The 17,032-nt window shown below is 38.0% G+C and overlaps 1 protein-coding gene across 1 annotated transcript in view; it reads right to left on the reverse strand.

Moving 5' to 3' along the window:
* Positions 1-13,018, reverse strand: part of ORP3C (OSBP(oxysterol binding protein)-related protein 3C) — a 30,361-nt gene extending 17,343 nt beyond the window's left edge. The window contains exons 1-8 of the mRNA XM_077382878.1: positions 12,628-13,018; positions 11,016-11,109; positions 9,684-9,800; positions 9,515-9,587; positions 9,308-9,426; positions 8,459-8,580; positions 6,694-6,870; positions 6,149-6,293 (exon numbers count right to left, since the gene is read on the reverse strand). Of these exons, the coding sequence (XP_077238993.1) occupies positions 6,149-6,293; positions 6,694-6,870; positions 8,459-8,580; positions 9,308-9,426; positions 9,515-9,587; positions 9,684-9,800; positions 11,016-11,109; positions 12,628-12,725 (945 nt within the window). The 5' untranslated portion in view covers positions 12,726-13,018. The remainder of the gene's footprint in view (positions 1-6,148; positions 6,294-6,693; positions 6,871-8,458; positions 8,581-9,307; positions 9,427-9,514; positions 9,588-9,683; positions 9,801-11,015; positions 11,110-12,627) is intronic.
* Positions 13,019-17,032: the final 4,014 nt, after the last annotated feature.

Below are 17,032 nucleotides of genomic sequence, written 5' to 3' on the forward strand. Positions count from 1 at the left end.
CATCAACTACCCCCTGAGCTCACTCATGGTATACCTTTCAGTCAGGCAGTGTCGGCCTGCAAATGCATTTGCTAAAATTTATTTCAAAAGAAAACTTATTTTGTGAAAACCTTTGGATCAACATTTTATCAAATCCACCTGGCCAAGTATTTTTCTAGACCTACTGCTCTGACAAAAACCGTAGATATTATCCTATTAAATAAGCAGAAAATTTCATGTCGGGTATCACTATTGACCTCGAAGGTTTGTCCAACACTCTAGTACTAACCTCTGGTGATTCCAATAAAAACCAAGGTTAGATAGACCAAAAATAAGATACTCGCCAACAGACCAATATGACCCCCAGGTCAAATGACATGTAAAGGGTCATGTCTAGTAGAATAGCTCAATTGTCTCATGTCCACAAGCTATTCTAATGTGATCATGTTCAGTACGCACTCTCATTGTCGTACCCATTCTATCTTGCTTAGGGTCCACTACCCAACTGATTGAGATAAGTCACTCCACATCTCTCGCATGTAGGCAAGATAGATGCTAGTTGTGTACATGAGGAGGTGTCCAACCTCAACCCCAACTAGGAACTACTAAGGTCTGTAAAGAACCGGAATCCCATATCTCCTTGCTCCCTAGGATATGTGAATCCATGAGCATGGGTTTCCTACTTTGCTTCCTAAGGACAAATACGTGTCAATAAGTAACATATCACACACATTTAACTTTTAGTACCCATAAACGTCATGAAAAAGAAACTTTTATTGATTAGCATGCGAAATATACTGGGTTTTAGGGCACCTACTCCAACAGGAAATGTTACGAACTTTGTCAATGAGGAATAGGAAAGACTTGAAATCCTATTAGGAGAGTCGTACTTGGCTTTTGTGTACCTAGCTTTAGTGTTTGTTCAGTTTGCTGGAAAGAGAAAGTAAAGGAAAATGTAAAGGAAATAGCGTAGCATAAAGGAAAAGGCTCGTAAACCTTATAAGGGCCTAGGGGTTCATTCCTTGGCCTCACTGCGTTGGTCACATAGGGGACTCCCGGTCCCTCTTTATTGTAACCCTAGGAAAATATTAGTAATATATTGTCAACTTTCAAAAAAAATATCTATGGAAGTGATAGATTGGGAACATATATAGGGAAGTAATGTATCATTTTTTTTAACGTTAAAGGCAATTATATTGAAAAAAAAGAAGACCAACGGGATCCCCTCAATAACAACAGAGAGACATAATAGAAATAGCAAAGCCAGAAAAGAAAGGAATTACAAAAACTAGGGAGGAAGAAAGTCAAAGAACTCAAAGCTCTCCCTAGAAACCCCTCTCTGGCCAATTTATCCTCCTCGCCATTTGTTGACCTCCTTACATGGTTGAAAGAGATAGATGCTATCCCAATCCTATCGTGGATCTCGTCAAATAAAGATGCAAATCTCCATGGAACAATCATTGATCTTCTTAACCATATGATGACATTAAGAGAGTCGCCTTCGACGATCACCTTATTTAGATCCACGTTTTGGAGTAGTTTAATTCCTTGATGTACAGCCCGAACTTCTGCCTCATTAAAGTATGCTACTCCGATGGGAGCTCTAAAATCCCATAATATTATACCATTATCATCCCTTAAAAGACCTCCCATGCATGAAGGGCCCAGATTCCCCAAACTGGATCCATCAAAATTCAATTTCAATACTCCATGATTCGGCGACAACCATCGTTGAACTACTTTGGGAATATTGTCAGATTCGTTGCAAATCTCTTTCCAACCGTGCCATAGATCATATGCCGATATAAATCGAAAGGACTCAAGTGTTTTAACCCAAGATATAGTTAAAGCAATCATCTTATTAAATAGAAATTGCGCTCCCTTCGTGATTTCCAACCATGCCATGTTTCATAGATGTGAAATAGATGTAGGTTTGGAAATGATAGAATAGATCTAGAAGTGATAGATCAGGAATAGATCTTGGGCGATGGGTAAAAGAAAAGAACAAAAAGATTAGGGTGTGTATGATCAATGGGTAGAAGAGAAAGATTGGGGTATGAAAATATGATCAATGGTTTCCCCTGCTTCGACGCACAACGAGCGATGGTCAACTAACCACACCCCCCTTACTCGTAGGAACTTGATCGTCTGAATACGCTCTCCGCAAGTCGCCCAACTGAAAATACACACTTTTGGAGGTGACAGGATTTCCCACACTTTTGCTTCTGTGGAGGGTGTAGATGAAGGCACAAGATTATTTTAGAAGGATTTGACAAAACAACCCCAGCAGAGTCCCAAATTCATATCCTTCTGTCCACCCCTGTCTGTTTTATGTAACAAGCTTCTAGTATGGGCAATCCCGGTCCTACAGGTATTGGAGGTGTCTTGAGAGGTTCAAGTGGGGATATTATTTGGGCCTTCTCGGGGTCAATAGGCACATCAAACACAAATGAGGTAGAGGTAGGATCTGCGCACCAGGGCATAAAGTATCTAGATGAAGCCTTATTGAATATAAATATTCTAGAAGGTGACTCTATGAACGTAATTCGATGGCTGAGAGGGACGGTTGTACCGCCATGGCATTTTGCTTGCAATTTTGATGAGATTCAGGACCGGATAGGAGGATCCTCAATTGTAATTAATCACATCAGAAGGTCTCCTAACAATGATGCAGATAGATCAGCACGTGAAGGAGTTGGGAGGCAAGGGATTGAGTTGTTTGATTTCCTCCCTCCTTGATAGCTAGTTATTGTATTCTATGGCTCCTTTGTAATCTTTTCCAGCTTTTCGTTGTATTCTTGTTGGACCAACTTGGTCTTTTTATTTGAATGAAACTGCTACCATTCGGGGAAAAAAAGGGTGTATGTGTTCGAAGGGAGGGATAAGGGAAGTGAGGAATCAAATAAGAAAATTAGGGTTTTGGAGGAGATGATGAAAAGAAGGGTAAGATCTACGGATTAAAGATTTGTGAGGATGCAAGAGTACCTTCAACAGATCAAACAATATCCTTGCATCTTGATCTTTCCGACTCTGATACCATGTAAACACTAATTGAACTGCATGGTGCTTCACTTATGAAAGAGAAGAAAGCAAAGAATTCATATGGGAGGAAAAGTCTAAATGCTTTCATTAAACTCTAATTGAGAGATTACATTTTTTTTTTTTTTAATAAAAGATTGAAATACCATAATGAAGGGCAATGAAAATAAACATCTGGATATATGGTGTGAGAGTTGTACTTTGAAGGAGGATTTCCTTCCTTTTTTCGAAGTGGTTGAGCTTAGAAGAAACTTCTTTGATTAGGAGTTAGATGTCTTCCTATCCAGAATTAATTTGGTATACCCTAAACATCGACAAAAGAGTCTGGATATGGACTATCATTGGCATTTTTTTACTATTTTTACAATCAGCTTGCCCTTCAGTCTAATCCTCCACCCGCTTGGAGAGCTTGGAGTTTTAAAACCTCCCTTAATGGTGAAGGCTTTCATTTAGATGGTATGTCACGACAAGATCCTCACTATTGATCATCTCCATCATAGGAAGAAAATCATATTTAACCATAGTGCCCTTTACCTTGTTAATGTTAAGGCCGTCGATCATCTCATGATTCATTGTGGTTTCGAGTGTGAAATTTGGTTCTCCATTTTGGTTTAAAAGTTAGTTAGGTTATCCCAGATTGTATTGTGAATCATTTTAATTTGTGGGGTTTTTCCCCTTGGCATTCTAGATATGGGATTCTTTGGAACCTCCTTTTTGTTGCTTACGTATGGCTTATCTAGAAAGAATGGAACATGTGAGTTTTCAAAGGTGCCTCTAAATGTGTGTGGAGCCACATTCAAAGGCAAATTTTCTCTGTAGTCGCCCAATGGGCTACAGATCTTCCTTCGGAAGAATATAGGTGTTTCTTTTCACATATCCTGAGAGGAGATAAGGCTGAGCCGATGTACCAAAGAGGCTCGAGTCTTGGCAACCGGAGCTCGGCATGTATCATGTTTCTTCTCAGGAATGCGGACAAAGAGATGCTTTGGGCTTTCTCAGTGTCTATTGGCAAGGACTCAAATGAGGGGAAGGTCCAAGCGCTTCATCACGGAAACCGTATGTTAGATCAGAAGCACATTAAGACCATATCATCATCAAGGGTGATTCCCTCAATGTGGACATATAGGTGTGAGATGTCGTCAGATACCCTTGGAGATTCACAGATGCTATGGAAGAGATTCTCGACATCATTGAGGGCTATGACGGAGAGATGGTGTCAGATACCCTTGAAGATTCACAAATGCTAAGGAAGAGATTCTTGACATCATTGAGGGCTACGACGGAGAGATCCAGCATGTTTGGGGTTCTGCCAACTCTGACATTAATCACTGGTCAACCAAAAAGATTCTTCCAATGTATCATATTTGGGTCCAAGGGAATTCATAGGTATAGGAAGAACATGTACTCGAACAAGCCCCATCAAATAGAGATTTTTTATTTCGATCATATTTGGATTGTTAATGCGATATATCAGGACTGCTAAGAGAGTCGATCTTGTTACTTGATCATCTCCCGCCTTGAGGATTTTTTGCTTTTGTTCACTTTGTTTGATATGTTGGATTTTTGTTTACCTGTTTCTCATTTTGTTTGGTGTATTTGACCACCTTGGTCGCTATGCTCTTGCCTTTTTATTAATAAATCTTCACTATTCAATAAAAAGTTCAATGAGAAGTAATGTATAAACAGTACACATGAACATTAATGTATAATCAGCAGCAACATATATTTTAGCCCTAAAAAATAAAACAGCCTTTCCCTCCAATATCCTACAACAGCAAGCCCGTTCCTAAGCATACACATTGAAAGAAAAGATGAAAGGCTTTCAAGTTGAGATCATAGGTAGAATCCCAGCCTATACATCAAAAGAGGCATCTTTCAAAGAAAAAAACTTGTCTTTTTTCTAGGGCAAACCTCATGCAATATAATAGGATGGTATGCAAGGGTTGCAAGGTTGAGGTCACAGGCTGAATCCAGCTTGCACATCAGAAGATTCAACTCAACTCAACTCAACAAAGCCGTTGTCCCAAACTAGTTGGGATCGGCTAAATGAATCCTTTAGAAAAAATTCATAAAGAAGGTAAAAGGAACCTACTCGGCTCTAATCCTGGTTCTAGTTGGGTTCTTCTACGTGGATCATTTTCTTCCATTCTATCCTATCCAAGGTCATGTTCTCTGTTATATTCCTAGCTATCAAGTCTTTCCTCACTGTTTCTACACAAGTTGTTTTCGGTCTGCCCCTACCTCTTTTTACTCCATCGATTTGGCACAAGTCGCCTCTTCTCAACGGAGCATCCAAAGGCCTACGTTGGATATGTCCAAACCATCCTAAGCGGTGCTCTCTCATCTTCTCCTCAATTGGTGCCACATCCACCTTTTTACAAATGTCTTCATTTTTAACTCTATCTAACCTTGTGTGTCCGCACATCCATCTAAAAGATTTATTTTGCCACACCATAAAGACATTGGAAACTCCTCGTATCCATTGAAAAGACTTTTTCTCTCCATTAAATTGTTTGTCCAGCTTGTGTCACTCTAGTACCGTAATAGGTGAACTGAAAGGGGAACGGTACATCACTTTGGGTTTTGTTGATTTACTACGTGATGATTTTATTGAAAAAGACCGAAGTCTGCACATTAGTTACCTAGTTTCAGATCATGAGTAAGTGAAAAAATAATAATAATAATGATGGTTCAAATTAGGTCCAAATTTTGCAAACTAATTCTCATGTTTTGGGTACACTAATCTGATTTTTATGCTTTATTTGGAGATCCACAATAGTTATTGCAGAAAAGAAAACATCCATGTGTGTGTGCATGGATGCATGTTGTATGACAAGTTTGCCAATGTGGTGCTTAAGGGCCACGACTTCTATTCCAACCAGCAGAGGCAGCTACACCTCATTCCATGTATGTGCCTCACTGTTCATGTAGAGTAATTACCAAGGAAATGAAGCATTTTATTCAGCAAACAATAAAAAGAGGTTCATATCAAAACCATATATTCCAATACTGGGCATACCATAAGAAGGTAAGCGTACAAAGTATGTTGACCATTGATAATGAAGATCTATGAAATTTACCAAAGTTCATATAAATTATTAATTGGGACCCAAAGCACAATGAAATTTACCTCTTTCAGTTCAGTGCCTGAAAGTGGCTCTCCTTCCAAGTCACATGGTTGATAACTCATTGACTTATTCCATTTCCCAGTCATCAATATTTTAGGTTCCTCTGTTGCATTATATACATATCCATCTACTTCATACCGACCAGCCCTGCAATCAATGACAATTTATGATAAGATAACAGACATGCACTACATAAAGTGTGATAATAAGGAAAAACACAGAAAAAGGAACTCCTCAACAACTTCATAATAAGATCAAAGCCAACGATTTATCTATGCTTTCAACTCTTGTTCCCCAGTCCCCCAAGAGTCCATGGCTGAGAATACTCACCAATTTAAAATTTTCCAATCAAAGAGAAACAAACATGATAACATAAGTACAAGTCAAAATGCATTTCGATGTATCATCTAGAGGATTTCTTTCCCTTTTATTGTCCAAACAACACCCATGCTCAGTTCATGACTGCTATCTAACACATTAGTAAACTTGAGAAGACCTACCAGGATTTTAAATTCCCAAAAAACTATGAGTGAAACAAAGAACATACCCAAGCCAACCACATGGCTGAAAATATAGCACAACTTTGTCCCCAGTAGTCAAGTTTGTCATGACCATCTCCCCCGGTGAATCAACCCAGGTCCTTCCAAATATAAGGTTGTTGACTTTTGTGGGAGGAGGCACCAAGTCTAAGACTACACCATCTTTCTTAAGGGTCACACGTGTCCTGCACAAAAGATAAAGCAATTGCATAAATTAATTAATTTCAAGGACTAATTTAGTACTTGAAAAAAAAAATCAACCAAAATTTAGCAAATGAAACTGTGGAACCTCTGAAACATAGCATTCCTTCCTATCAGGCAACCAGAAAAGCACAGATACAAAATTTTGTTATGTTCCAGTCATTTCAGTTATCCCGGTCTATTATGGCCTATGAAGCACGGGTACGGGTACGGGGTGCGGGTACGACACGACACGGGTACGTGGGTACGTGATTTGCCAAAAAAACCGGGTGCGGGTACGTTCAGGTACGCCGAATATAATAATATATTTTAATATTTTATTATATATTTATAAAAAATTAAAAAAAAAATTGTAAAGCAATCAAATAACAATAACATCACCAAAATGGAAAATTCTAATATTACTCTTCATTTCTTAAGTGATTAAGTTCCATATTTCATAACATGAGGCATCAATACATCATTCATTAGAAAAAAAAGTCTGTCACCAGTGTGTTGACCAGTGCCTGACAAGATGAATAATTTTTAGAGACCATTTTATGAGATTTTTTTTACCGGACTTTTGGGATTTAATAATGTTTGGACAAAATAGATTTTATGAATTTTTAAAATTTGAAAAATACCCCACCGTTTGGAAGTTAAGAAAGTTAAAATTTTGACCCGACCCTTTTTCTTTGAATTTTGTACTAGAACTGGAGAGTTGACTTTTTTTCCTTTTAGATTTGGGTGTTGAAACTATTTTTAATAAATCCAAAAGGGGGGGGGGGGTATTCTGTTATTTACATGTAAATCTTAAGTAAATTTACTTAAATGGTTTACATGTAAATACCGAGTACAGGAAAGTAGAGAGAAGTACAGGAGAGGAAAGAGAAGCAGCAGGAAGAAGCAGGACGTGTCGGGTACGCGTGGTGCGCACCTGACACGCAAAACTAGTTTTTTTTTTTAAAAAAAAAAGGGGTACGTACCCGGGGCGTTCCCGGACGTACCCGCACCCCATACGTGTCGGGTGCGGGTGCGGGAGCCCCGGGAGAGTACCCGTGCTTCCTAGATTATGGCATGTTGAACTCAATTTTGAATTGTATTTTTTTATTTTGACATTATCCAGAAATGTTTATATAAAAGATAAACGCAAGAAGGGCACATTTATTCCCCAATCGAATATGAGGTTCCAAACTTAAAACCCTCTTCTTCATGTGGATTTTTTGTTTCCTTTTTAATGGTAAAAGGAGGTTCTTAATGTGGATTATGTGGATGCCACTAAGCTAATATAGATTCTACATGAACGATAACTTGATGTGATGGATGGTAGGTCCAGTAAAATGTGGTTCTTCATGTTGCTCTAGATTTTTCTATTTTTATTAATTTATTTCATTTTTTATTTTTTTTAAATGGAAGACGAGATCTAGATTTTTCTAGTGTTCTTATAATATTTTTATTATTTTTTTAATTATTTTAACTTTTTAAAACTTTTTTCAAGGACTGTTTAGACTTTTGATATCCAGTTCCAAAAAATGGAAGGAATTGACAACTATTGAATGTGATGAAGATACACCCGTAAGAGTTGAGCCTCACCTTCCAACAGGATAGACATCCAGTGAATTTCCCAAAAACTTGGTCTTTAACTTGGATGTTACGTCATAAGTAAAATGCTCATTTTCAGCATGTCCAGCACTCATTGGAGGGTGGTGACTCACCTGAAATGAAAGAAGTAGGATACATGAGAAGCAGTACATACACTGATACACAGTAGATTATCAGAGAAACCAACCACAACAAATATTAATGGTGAGGTTTATTATGCAACCAACCACAACAAATAATGATGGTGAGGTTCAATCATAGTTTTAGATTTCGGCTGAAACATACCAAAATTTCGGATTTCGATCGGGAGCGATACCGAAAGAGCATAGAATCAGCGTCGGTCAAGATTTCGGTGAAATTTCGGCAGCAGAAATTTCCGAAAATCATTTTTTTTTTTTTACATAATTTCGGCTAAAATTTAGGCCAAAACCGAACGTATCTGTTTTCATTGTGGCCGAAACCGACATTTCAATCCTTGGGTTTAATATGCATGGATAAAAAAAGGAGGAATACTTTGCTAAGGCATTGTAATGCTACATTGTGGGTCCCACCTTCAGTTCATCAAGGTCATCCATCTGATAGGCCCTATGTTGGATCCCCAATGACCCAAAAATCACACCAGTCAGACAATCCTAGCATCCAATAAAATGTATTCTTTTGTCATTGGACGTCGACGTGTAAACTATGTATAGGCAACGGCTCACATTCAACAACCAAAAATACATATTATTGGGTATTGGGATTGTCTAATTAGTGCGACTTTTGGGCCATGCACGTGAAAATACCAGAAGCAGACAAGAAATGAAAATAAAAGCTAATAAATGGTTCCCAACAATTCACCTGCTCTGAAATGAATGTAATACCGCCATGATTAACCATCTCATAAGTCTCGCCAAGGATGGGATTGAAGGGCTTCCAGGTCCGCTGATAAGCATAGTAGACAGATATTGCCCATGATGCTATAACCAATAACCAAGAATCCCATTACATATGATAATGTATATGCATACTGCTCATCAATATCAAATAATAGAATAGAACACTTACCAGCATAGACCAGCCGCATGTAAGGATCCTCGCATTCATCTGCCAGATCTAATAAGTGGCAATACTCCATTAACTGTGATAAGTATCATAAAATATGAGTGATTAATCGCATTAATTATATAGCATGAACATTAAAAATATTTGGTCTGAATCTAGAAATAATACAAACCTCTGCCATTTTCTGAATCATTGTCATCGGCTCAAAAATGAGGACTGGAAGTGTCACCATTGACGTAACATCAGACCCTATATACTTGTGCATCATCTTCCAATAACTATCTCGATCCTGCAAGAAAACAAGGGAAGTTCAAACCCGAAACGCATGCCAAAAAAATGCAAAATTAAGAAGCAAAAGCAAAGTGACTTTCGAGTGTTGAGTAAAATATTAACAAAAGGAGACCTTAGTGCCACAAGAAAAAAATCTCCACATCAAAAGTGAAACGCTATTTCTATTTATATTAATTAAATGGAAAAAGATAGGCAAGTACATAGCCCAAAGTAATAGTGAAAATGACAAAAACACCTCAACCCTGCTTTTCTTTTTTAAACCCAAAAAAGTCCTTTTTATTTTGTATTTTTTTAAGCTGCTACCAAAAAATCATTTTTTACTTTTTCGGCTAATTGGAAAGGTGCGACTTAGGTTCCTATGGTCACATGTTTCAATCGTGTAGAATCGCCCGCTTACAATGGGACTGAAGGCAAGAGTCAGAAATAATGGTGGCCCACCAGATTAATGGAGCCAATCACCAAGCATGGCTGGCACCCATAGAACTAGTAACTCGTGTAATTATGAAGGACATTCGCCTAGGGGTGTTCATTATTCGGTCATAACCGAATAACCGAACCGAATTGGCTCGGTCGGTTCGGTTCGTTTTTTTTCTTTTCGGTTCGGTTTCGGTTTTTTTTTTTTTTGGAAATTCGGTTATTCGGTTTCGGTTTTCGGTTATCTCAAAAAAATATCGGTTAACCGAATAACCGAAATTATGGATGAAAACCATTTTTTTCCACAAAAAAAAAGTGCTATATGTGCACTCCGTAGGATGATCAAAACCGTCCATTTGATTCATCACAACTTAATTAGGTTGTGCTCAAAAGAATCATTTCGATCGGATGATTATAGCCCTCCGATCCAAACCGAGATTTTCCTTTTTTCCCTCTTTTTCTCCCACAATTCGGTTATTCGGTTATTCGGTTATAACCGAATAACAGAATTGTTAATCGGTTCGGTTTTTAGGAATTTTGGTTCGGTTTCGGTTACCGAAATTTGAAAACCGAAATTATTTCGGTTATCAAATTTCGGTTTATTCGGTTCAGTTATAACCGAATAACCACCCCTACATTCACCCTTCTCTTCCTAGCATAACTCTTTATATAAACTCATTAGATTTCCACACACTGCTATAAAAAACATATGCATTGAACTATGAAAAAAAATTCCTAAATATTAGAGAAAACATTAGTTATATGGACTAGTAAGAGAGAGAAAAGTAGGGGGGAGAACCTCTTGCTTCCATCTTCCCCTCTGAGCTTCCTCCTCTGCATCTTCCGTGCCTCCTTCTGGGTTTATAACTTCTAGACCTTCGTAACCAACCAACCTGAAGGGGAGAAAAGAAGACCATATTATACAGCTCATAAAACTAGTTTGGCTAGAGAACCCGAACAATGACATATTGAAACCGGGCAATGATATAAGATGATAATAGCAGAATATTTCAGTTGATTGGAAAAAAAAATAAAGTGCAGCCTGCTAGGGCTGATCGGAACCAACAAACTGAGTAGAACAAGTATAGAAGTGTGGCAACAATTGTGTGTCGGCATAAAGAAGTTCACTTATAAGACCCAAACTGAGGTCTGTGTATACTGGAATAACTAATCTACTAAAATAAAGCAACTATTTCACAATAATGAAGAATTCCTTTGTAATACTGTATATTTTAGAACTCAACTGGAAGACACCGAGGGGAAGCCAAAAATCACATGTGGAAATAATGATTCCAAAATGTTTACAGATTCGCAAAATTTGTAAACCTGAATAAACATATAGGTTACAGATAATAGGAAATAAGCAATTGCATGGCCCATCCGATTCTAGGATGTGGAATTTCAAACTTGTCTGGGAACTACCAAGAATGTTTGTACTTTGCGAACACAATGACAGGTCATGGCTATCAAAGTGAGAATGATAATCATATTGCAAATGGCCAGTAGATCTTTCCATGTAAAGGGATTATATTGGAAACAAGATCCTGATTCCATTGAGTGGGTTTATTTCTACCTGCAAATGACCTATTAACCCTGGCCCAGAAGATATCAGAAGGCTGCAGCATAATTTTCACAATTTTTTATAATTTTTTTTAAAATAGGATTACAAAATGAGAAGTTTAAAAGGATATATCTCGCGATGGCAACACAATAACGCAAGTTAATGGGGGCAATACAACTGGACCACACTTGAATCACATAAAATGATGGAGTGTTAACAGTAACACCATGTTCAGATGACTAAAATCCTTATGTACATTGCTAAACATTATGCCATGCTAACTTAAGCTCAAGAAGGAAAAAAACTACTCATCCCTAGAGATAGCAAACTTTGAAAGTGAGGTACTAATTTCACTTTGCGATTTTATATATTTTGAACCATGTACTCTTTAGATGATTTATATTTGAATAACCAATATCAGATGAAATAGTTGGATTCAAAAACTAAAGGTGAAATCCATTTAAGAAACTAAAAATTCACTGCCCCTCTTTACCGTTTTATCCACTAAAATTGATCACTTTCAACACCTAACCAGAATAAACTTTTCTTCATTCATGACCTAAAATCCATATTTTTCTACGCAACTTCCATTAGATCTTTCCATTTGAAAAAGGCTCCGATTTCAACATAGTCGAGAAAAAACGCAAATTACTAAGCTTTGCGACAACAAAGCATTAGATTTTATGAAAAGAGTCAAGAACAGACAATATTATAACCAAAATCACAACTAAATTCGAGGCAAACAAAACTGAAAACTAGGGTTCACGCCAAAAAAAACCTAATAATTCATCACACAAACAGAGATCTATCCAAAAAGAAAAGAATAAAGCAGATAAAAATTCTCGTATACCCGTTAACAGATTTGTGCATCGCGCTGCCAAAATTAGACAAGCTCGATGCAATCGAGGAGAAAAAACCCCCGCCTTGTTTCTGATCGTTCGATGCCATGTCAAAACCCTAAATTTCGCTCCTATTTCAAAAGACGAAGCTTCAAAAACAATTAGTGATCTGTTTGATTGGAGGAGGAAGAGATCTCGACAAAATAAAGGATCGATCAATCGATCCTTTTGAATGAAATTTAGGAACAGAGATCGAGAAAAGGGGCGAATGAAAGGAAAAATAGGGGGGTGGAGAAAAAAGGGGGAAAAAATGGGATTACAGAAGAGAGAGAGAGAGGATGAGGGTTTGGAAATTGGAATCCCTTGGCGCTTCTAATGTTTGAAGGTCGGTGATTTTTATGTACAGAAAGAAAAACAAAAGGAGATTTGGATTGAATGGTGGAAAGGACTGATATACCCCTCACTTTTGAATTAATGGCGTTGACCTCATTCTTTGAGGTTCTTCGCTTCTCCGAAGGGAAATGATGAATTCACACCCCCTGTAGGATGATTCGCACCACTGTAACGTCAAAAAGGGTCAGATTTTAACGCTTTTTGACGTCCTACAAGGGGCGCGAATTTATCATCACCCTTCTTCGAAAGGGAGATCAAATTTGGGCTGTGGGCCAACTTAAATGATCCACTATCCAGTCATCACACCGGATAGAAGATCCTGACCGTTGGATTACTGTTCACGTGACGTGTAAAAGAATATTTGGTCGGAGCAATTGTCTAGGTCCTCTGTCGTTCAATGGTTCAAGTGCAGACGAGGGTAGAGGTGAAGTGGTAGCGAAGTAGAGAGATTTTATACGGTGTAAGCCCGTACAGTCCTGTATTTTTCACTGTAGGGCTTACACCATAAGATGATCCAAATCGTCCATTTGTAGGGCTCACGCGATTTCCATAGGATGGTCCTAACTCTCCAATCTAGAGGTGTCCATAATATTCAGTTCCTTAATTTAAGTTGTGGCCCATCAAACGGACCGTTTGGCATCTTATGGTGTATTATGTACAATACTTTCTTGAAATATTGGACTATACAAGCTTACACCATATAAAACTCTCAGAGTAGAAGTCAAGTGGATTATAAATGAATGGTTAGGTGTTTGGTTATTTAAAATTAGGTGCCCTTGTTAAAACGAGGGGCATAAATGGGCGATGATATCAATATTGTGGTTTGCGAATGAAGGTTTCTTTCTTGCGCCCAACGTAGACACCCCATTTTGTTCCACTTTAGCGGGCGATAACCAATCATGCCAATTCTAATGGTGAGGGATGATAGTGTAAGACCTTATGTGGGCAATCATTGATCTAAGTTCTACGACCTAGATTGAATAATGAGATTAAGAGTGAAATTACTAGAGTTATCCGTTTCCACAGTGATCGATAATGGGTATAAGGGTAATCAGTGCATCTCATCCCTATCGAGACATGGATGATTAGTGTAGCCCAGGATTCAATTGTATCCGTTGATTAAATAGATTAAGTCAACTAGAGTTCTATTGTGGGCATGACTCTAGAAAATCTTTATCTATAAGTAAAAGGGGTTGGTCTCTGCTGCTGTCTAACCTATCATCATAAGGAGATCTCCCCCATGAGAGGTCAGGCAAACTAGAGAGGCGGTAGAAGATACCCGTTCGGTCCACCACCATGGGAGATCGAGGTAAGCTTCATAATCTTTCTTTTGTATCCTAGTACTTTGCATGGTAGATCATTTTATTAATTTGTTATAATCATGGAATATAGATTGAACACCATGATCCTAAGTTTTACAGTAAGCAGGACCTAGAGATTGTTCTAGGGATTATGGATTTTAACTTGGCACTTAGAGATGATGAGCCTCCAAAACCAATGCAATATTGCTCTCGTGAAACGAAGGCCAAGTATGAAAGGTGGGTGAAGGCCAATCGAATGTGTCTTCTAATCATGCGGAGTCCATGTCCGAAGTAATCAGGGGTGGGATTCCTGAGTGTGATAAGGCCAAGGATTTCTTGGATGATGTGGGGCAGAAATTCGTTGAATCTAACAAAGCGGAGACTAGAACTTTAATGGGTAAACTGATTAACATGAGATATGATGAAAATGAAAGTCTGCGTGAGTACATCTTATGATTGATGGATGTGGGATCTAAGCTTAGGTCTCTGGGAGTGGACATATCTGATTCATTTATAGCACACCAGCCTTGCATTCACTTCGTTGTGGAGACTGTGACTTCAATGGATAAACTGATTAACATGAGATATGATAGAAATGGAAGTGTGCGCAAGAACATCTTACGATTGATAAACATGGGATCCAAGCTTAGGTCTCTGGGAGTGGGCATATTCGATTCATTTATAGTACACCTAGCCTTGCATTCACTTCCGTTGAAATTTGGACAACTAAAGACCACTTATAATGCATTAAGGGAAAAGTGGAAGCTGAATGAGCTGATCTCCGTGTGTGTTCAGGAGGAAGATCGTTTGAAGAAAGAAATAATTGAGAGTGCTTACTTGGTACAACATGAGAAAGCTAAAGAGTTTTCTTTTCAAAGTGAGAGACCAAACTTTATGAAACCTTTCCAGTCGAAGACATTGAAGCCTCAACAAGATCCCAAGACTGAGAAGAGCTATGTTATTAAATGTTTCAATTACAGGAAGAAGGAAAATAAGAAGTTGGAGTGTCGGAAGTATCTAGCTTGGCTAGAGAAGAAGAAAAAGGCAGCTAATGTTTTCAAGCCAGAGGATTCAAATTAAGGGTGGAGTTGTTATCTAAGTAGGAAATGGAGAAAGTTTGCTTGGAGCTAATAAAATTAGTAGGAAATAATTTTATCGAAGTACATAGACCATTTTCAATTGATTATTCTTTTATGTACTTTGTTAGTTGGAGCACATTTTAATTTTGTCATATTGTAAAGAATAACAAGAACTACGTGTAGGCTTGATCCTACTTCCTGGTATGTAGGCAGCTCAAGTTACTTAGAGCGTAGCCGGTTTGATTTAATAAAATAAAATTCTGATATCAGTTAAGGAATATCTATATTCATTGGTTAATTATGGAAATATTCCTGGAATGAAAGCCTTAAGTTTCATACTTAAGCATGACGATAATAGTCACATAAGGGCTTTAGGTAAGAAGCAAAAGAGCCTTAAGTTTTACACTTAAGCATGACGGTAATAGTCGCATAAGGGCTTCAGGTAAGAAGCAAAAGAGTCTTAAGTTATACACTTAAGCATGACGGTTATTAGTCACATTAGGGCTTCAAGAGAGAAGCATAAAGGTTGACAAATATTGGATTTAGCGTAAAAGGATCACAAAATGGTACGTTATTTCCATACTACAAGTTCCATATTTGTCGTCGATCATTTATGAACGAGATTTCTGATAATCGTGATCATACTTGGTCATACACCGTTTGATGGAGTATTGACCTCTATGGTTCGTTATTAGAATCTTGTTAGACAGGATCCTTTCTGTGAGATGTTGTCACATTAATCTTATTTGACCAAAAGGTTTTCCAATCTAGATACGTTTTAAGGTTAGTCTTATATTCAATGCTTGTCCAAGAGGGAGAATGTAAGACCTTATGTGGGCAATCATTGATCTAAGATCTACGGCCTAGATTGAAGAATGAGATTAAGTGTGAAATTACAGAAGTTATCCGTCTCCACCGTGATCAATAAAGGGTATAAGGGTAATCAGTGCATCCCATCACTATCGAGACATTGATGATTAGTGTAGCCCATGATTCAATTGTATTCGTTGATGAAATAGATTAAGTCAACTAGAGTTTGACTGTGGGCGTGACTTTAGAAGATCTTTATCTATAAGTAAAGGGGTTGGTCCCTGCTACCGTCTAACCTGTCATAAGGAGATCTCCCCCACGAGAGGTTAGGCAGACTACAGAGGCAGTAGAAGACCATCCCGTTTGGTCCACCACCATAGGAGATCAAGGTAAGCTTCATAATCTTTCTTTTGTATCCTAGTACTTTGCATGGAAGATCATTTTATTAATTTGTTATAATCATGGAATATAGATTGAACACCATGATCCTAAGTTTTACAGATAGGCCATCTAGATAAAGTGGCATTACAAGGCTTCAAGCTCGGCGACGATGGAGAGAGGAACCCTCGTTTCTGTGTTTTGAGAGATAGCAAAAGAGAGAGAGGCGCCCGATGCTTTTTCTCGAGAAACCCTATTTCCTACCCATTTTGCAAGAACATGAAAAGGGGGCTTGTGGGAAAATCCATATTCCACGTAATTTTTTTGTTATTCCACGTCGTTTTTTAAACTTTCTCGTCAATGCAAGTGAACATTGTTTTTTTTGGTTTCTCGGGAAAAAAGGGCTATTTTCCTTTCCTTTCCGGCTTCGGGATAGCAAGTGAACAGAAACTAAA

The sequence above is a fragment of the Tasmannia lanceolata genome, unplaced genomic scaffold (genome assembly GCF_043159265.1).
Source record: "Tasmannia lanceolata isolate RefF3 unplaced genomic scaffold, GAP_Taslan_0.1 ptg000006l, whole genome shotgun sequence".
Lineage (NCBI taxonomy): Eukaryota > Viridiplantae > Streptophyta > Magnoliopsida > Canellales > Winteraceae > Tasmannia > Tasmannia lanceolata.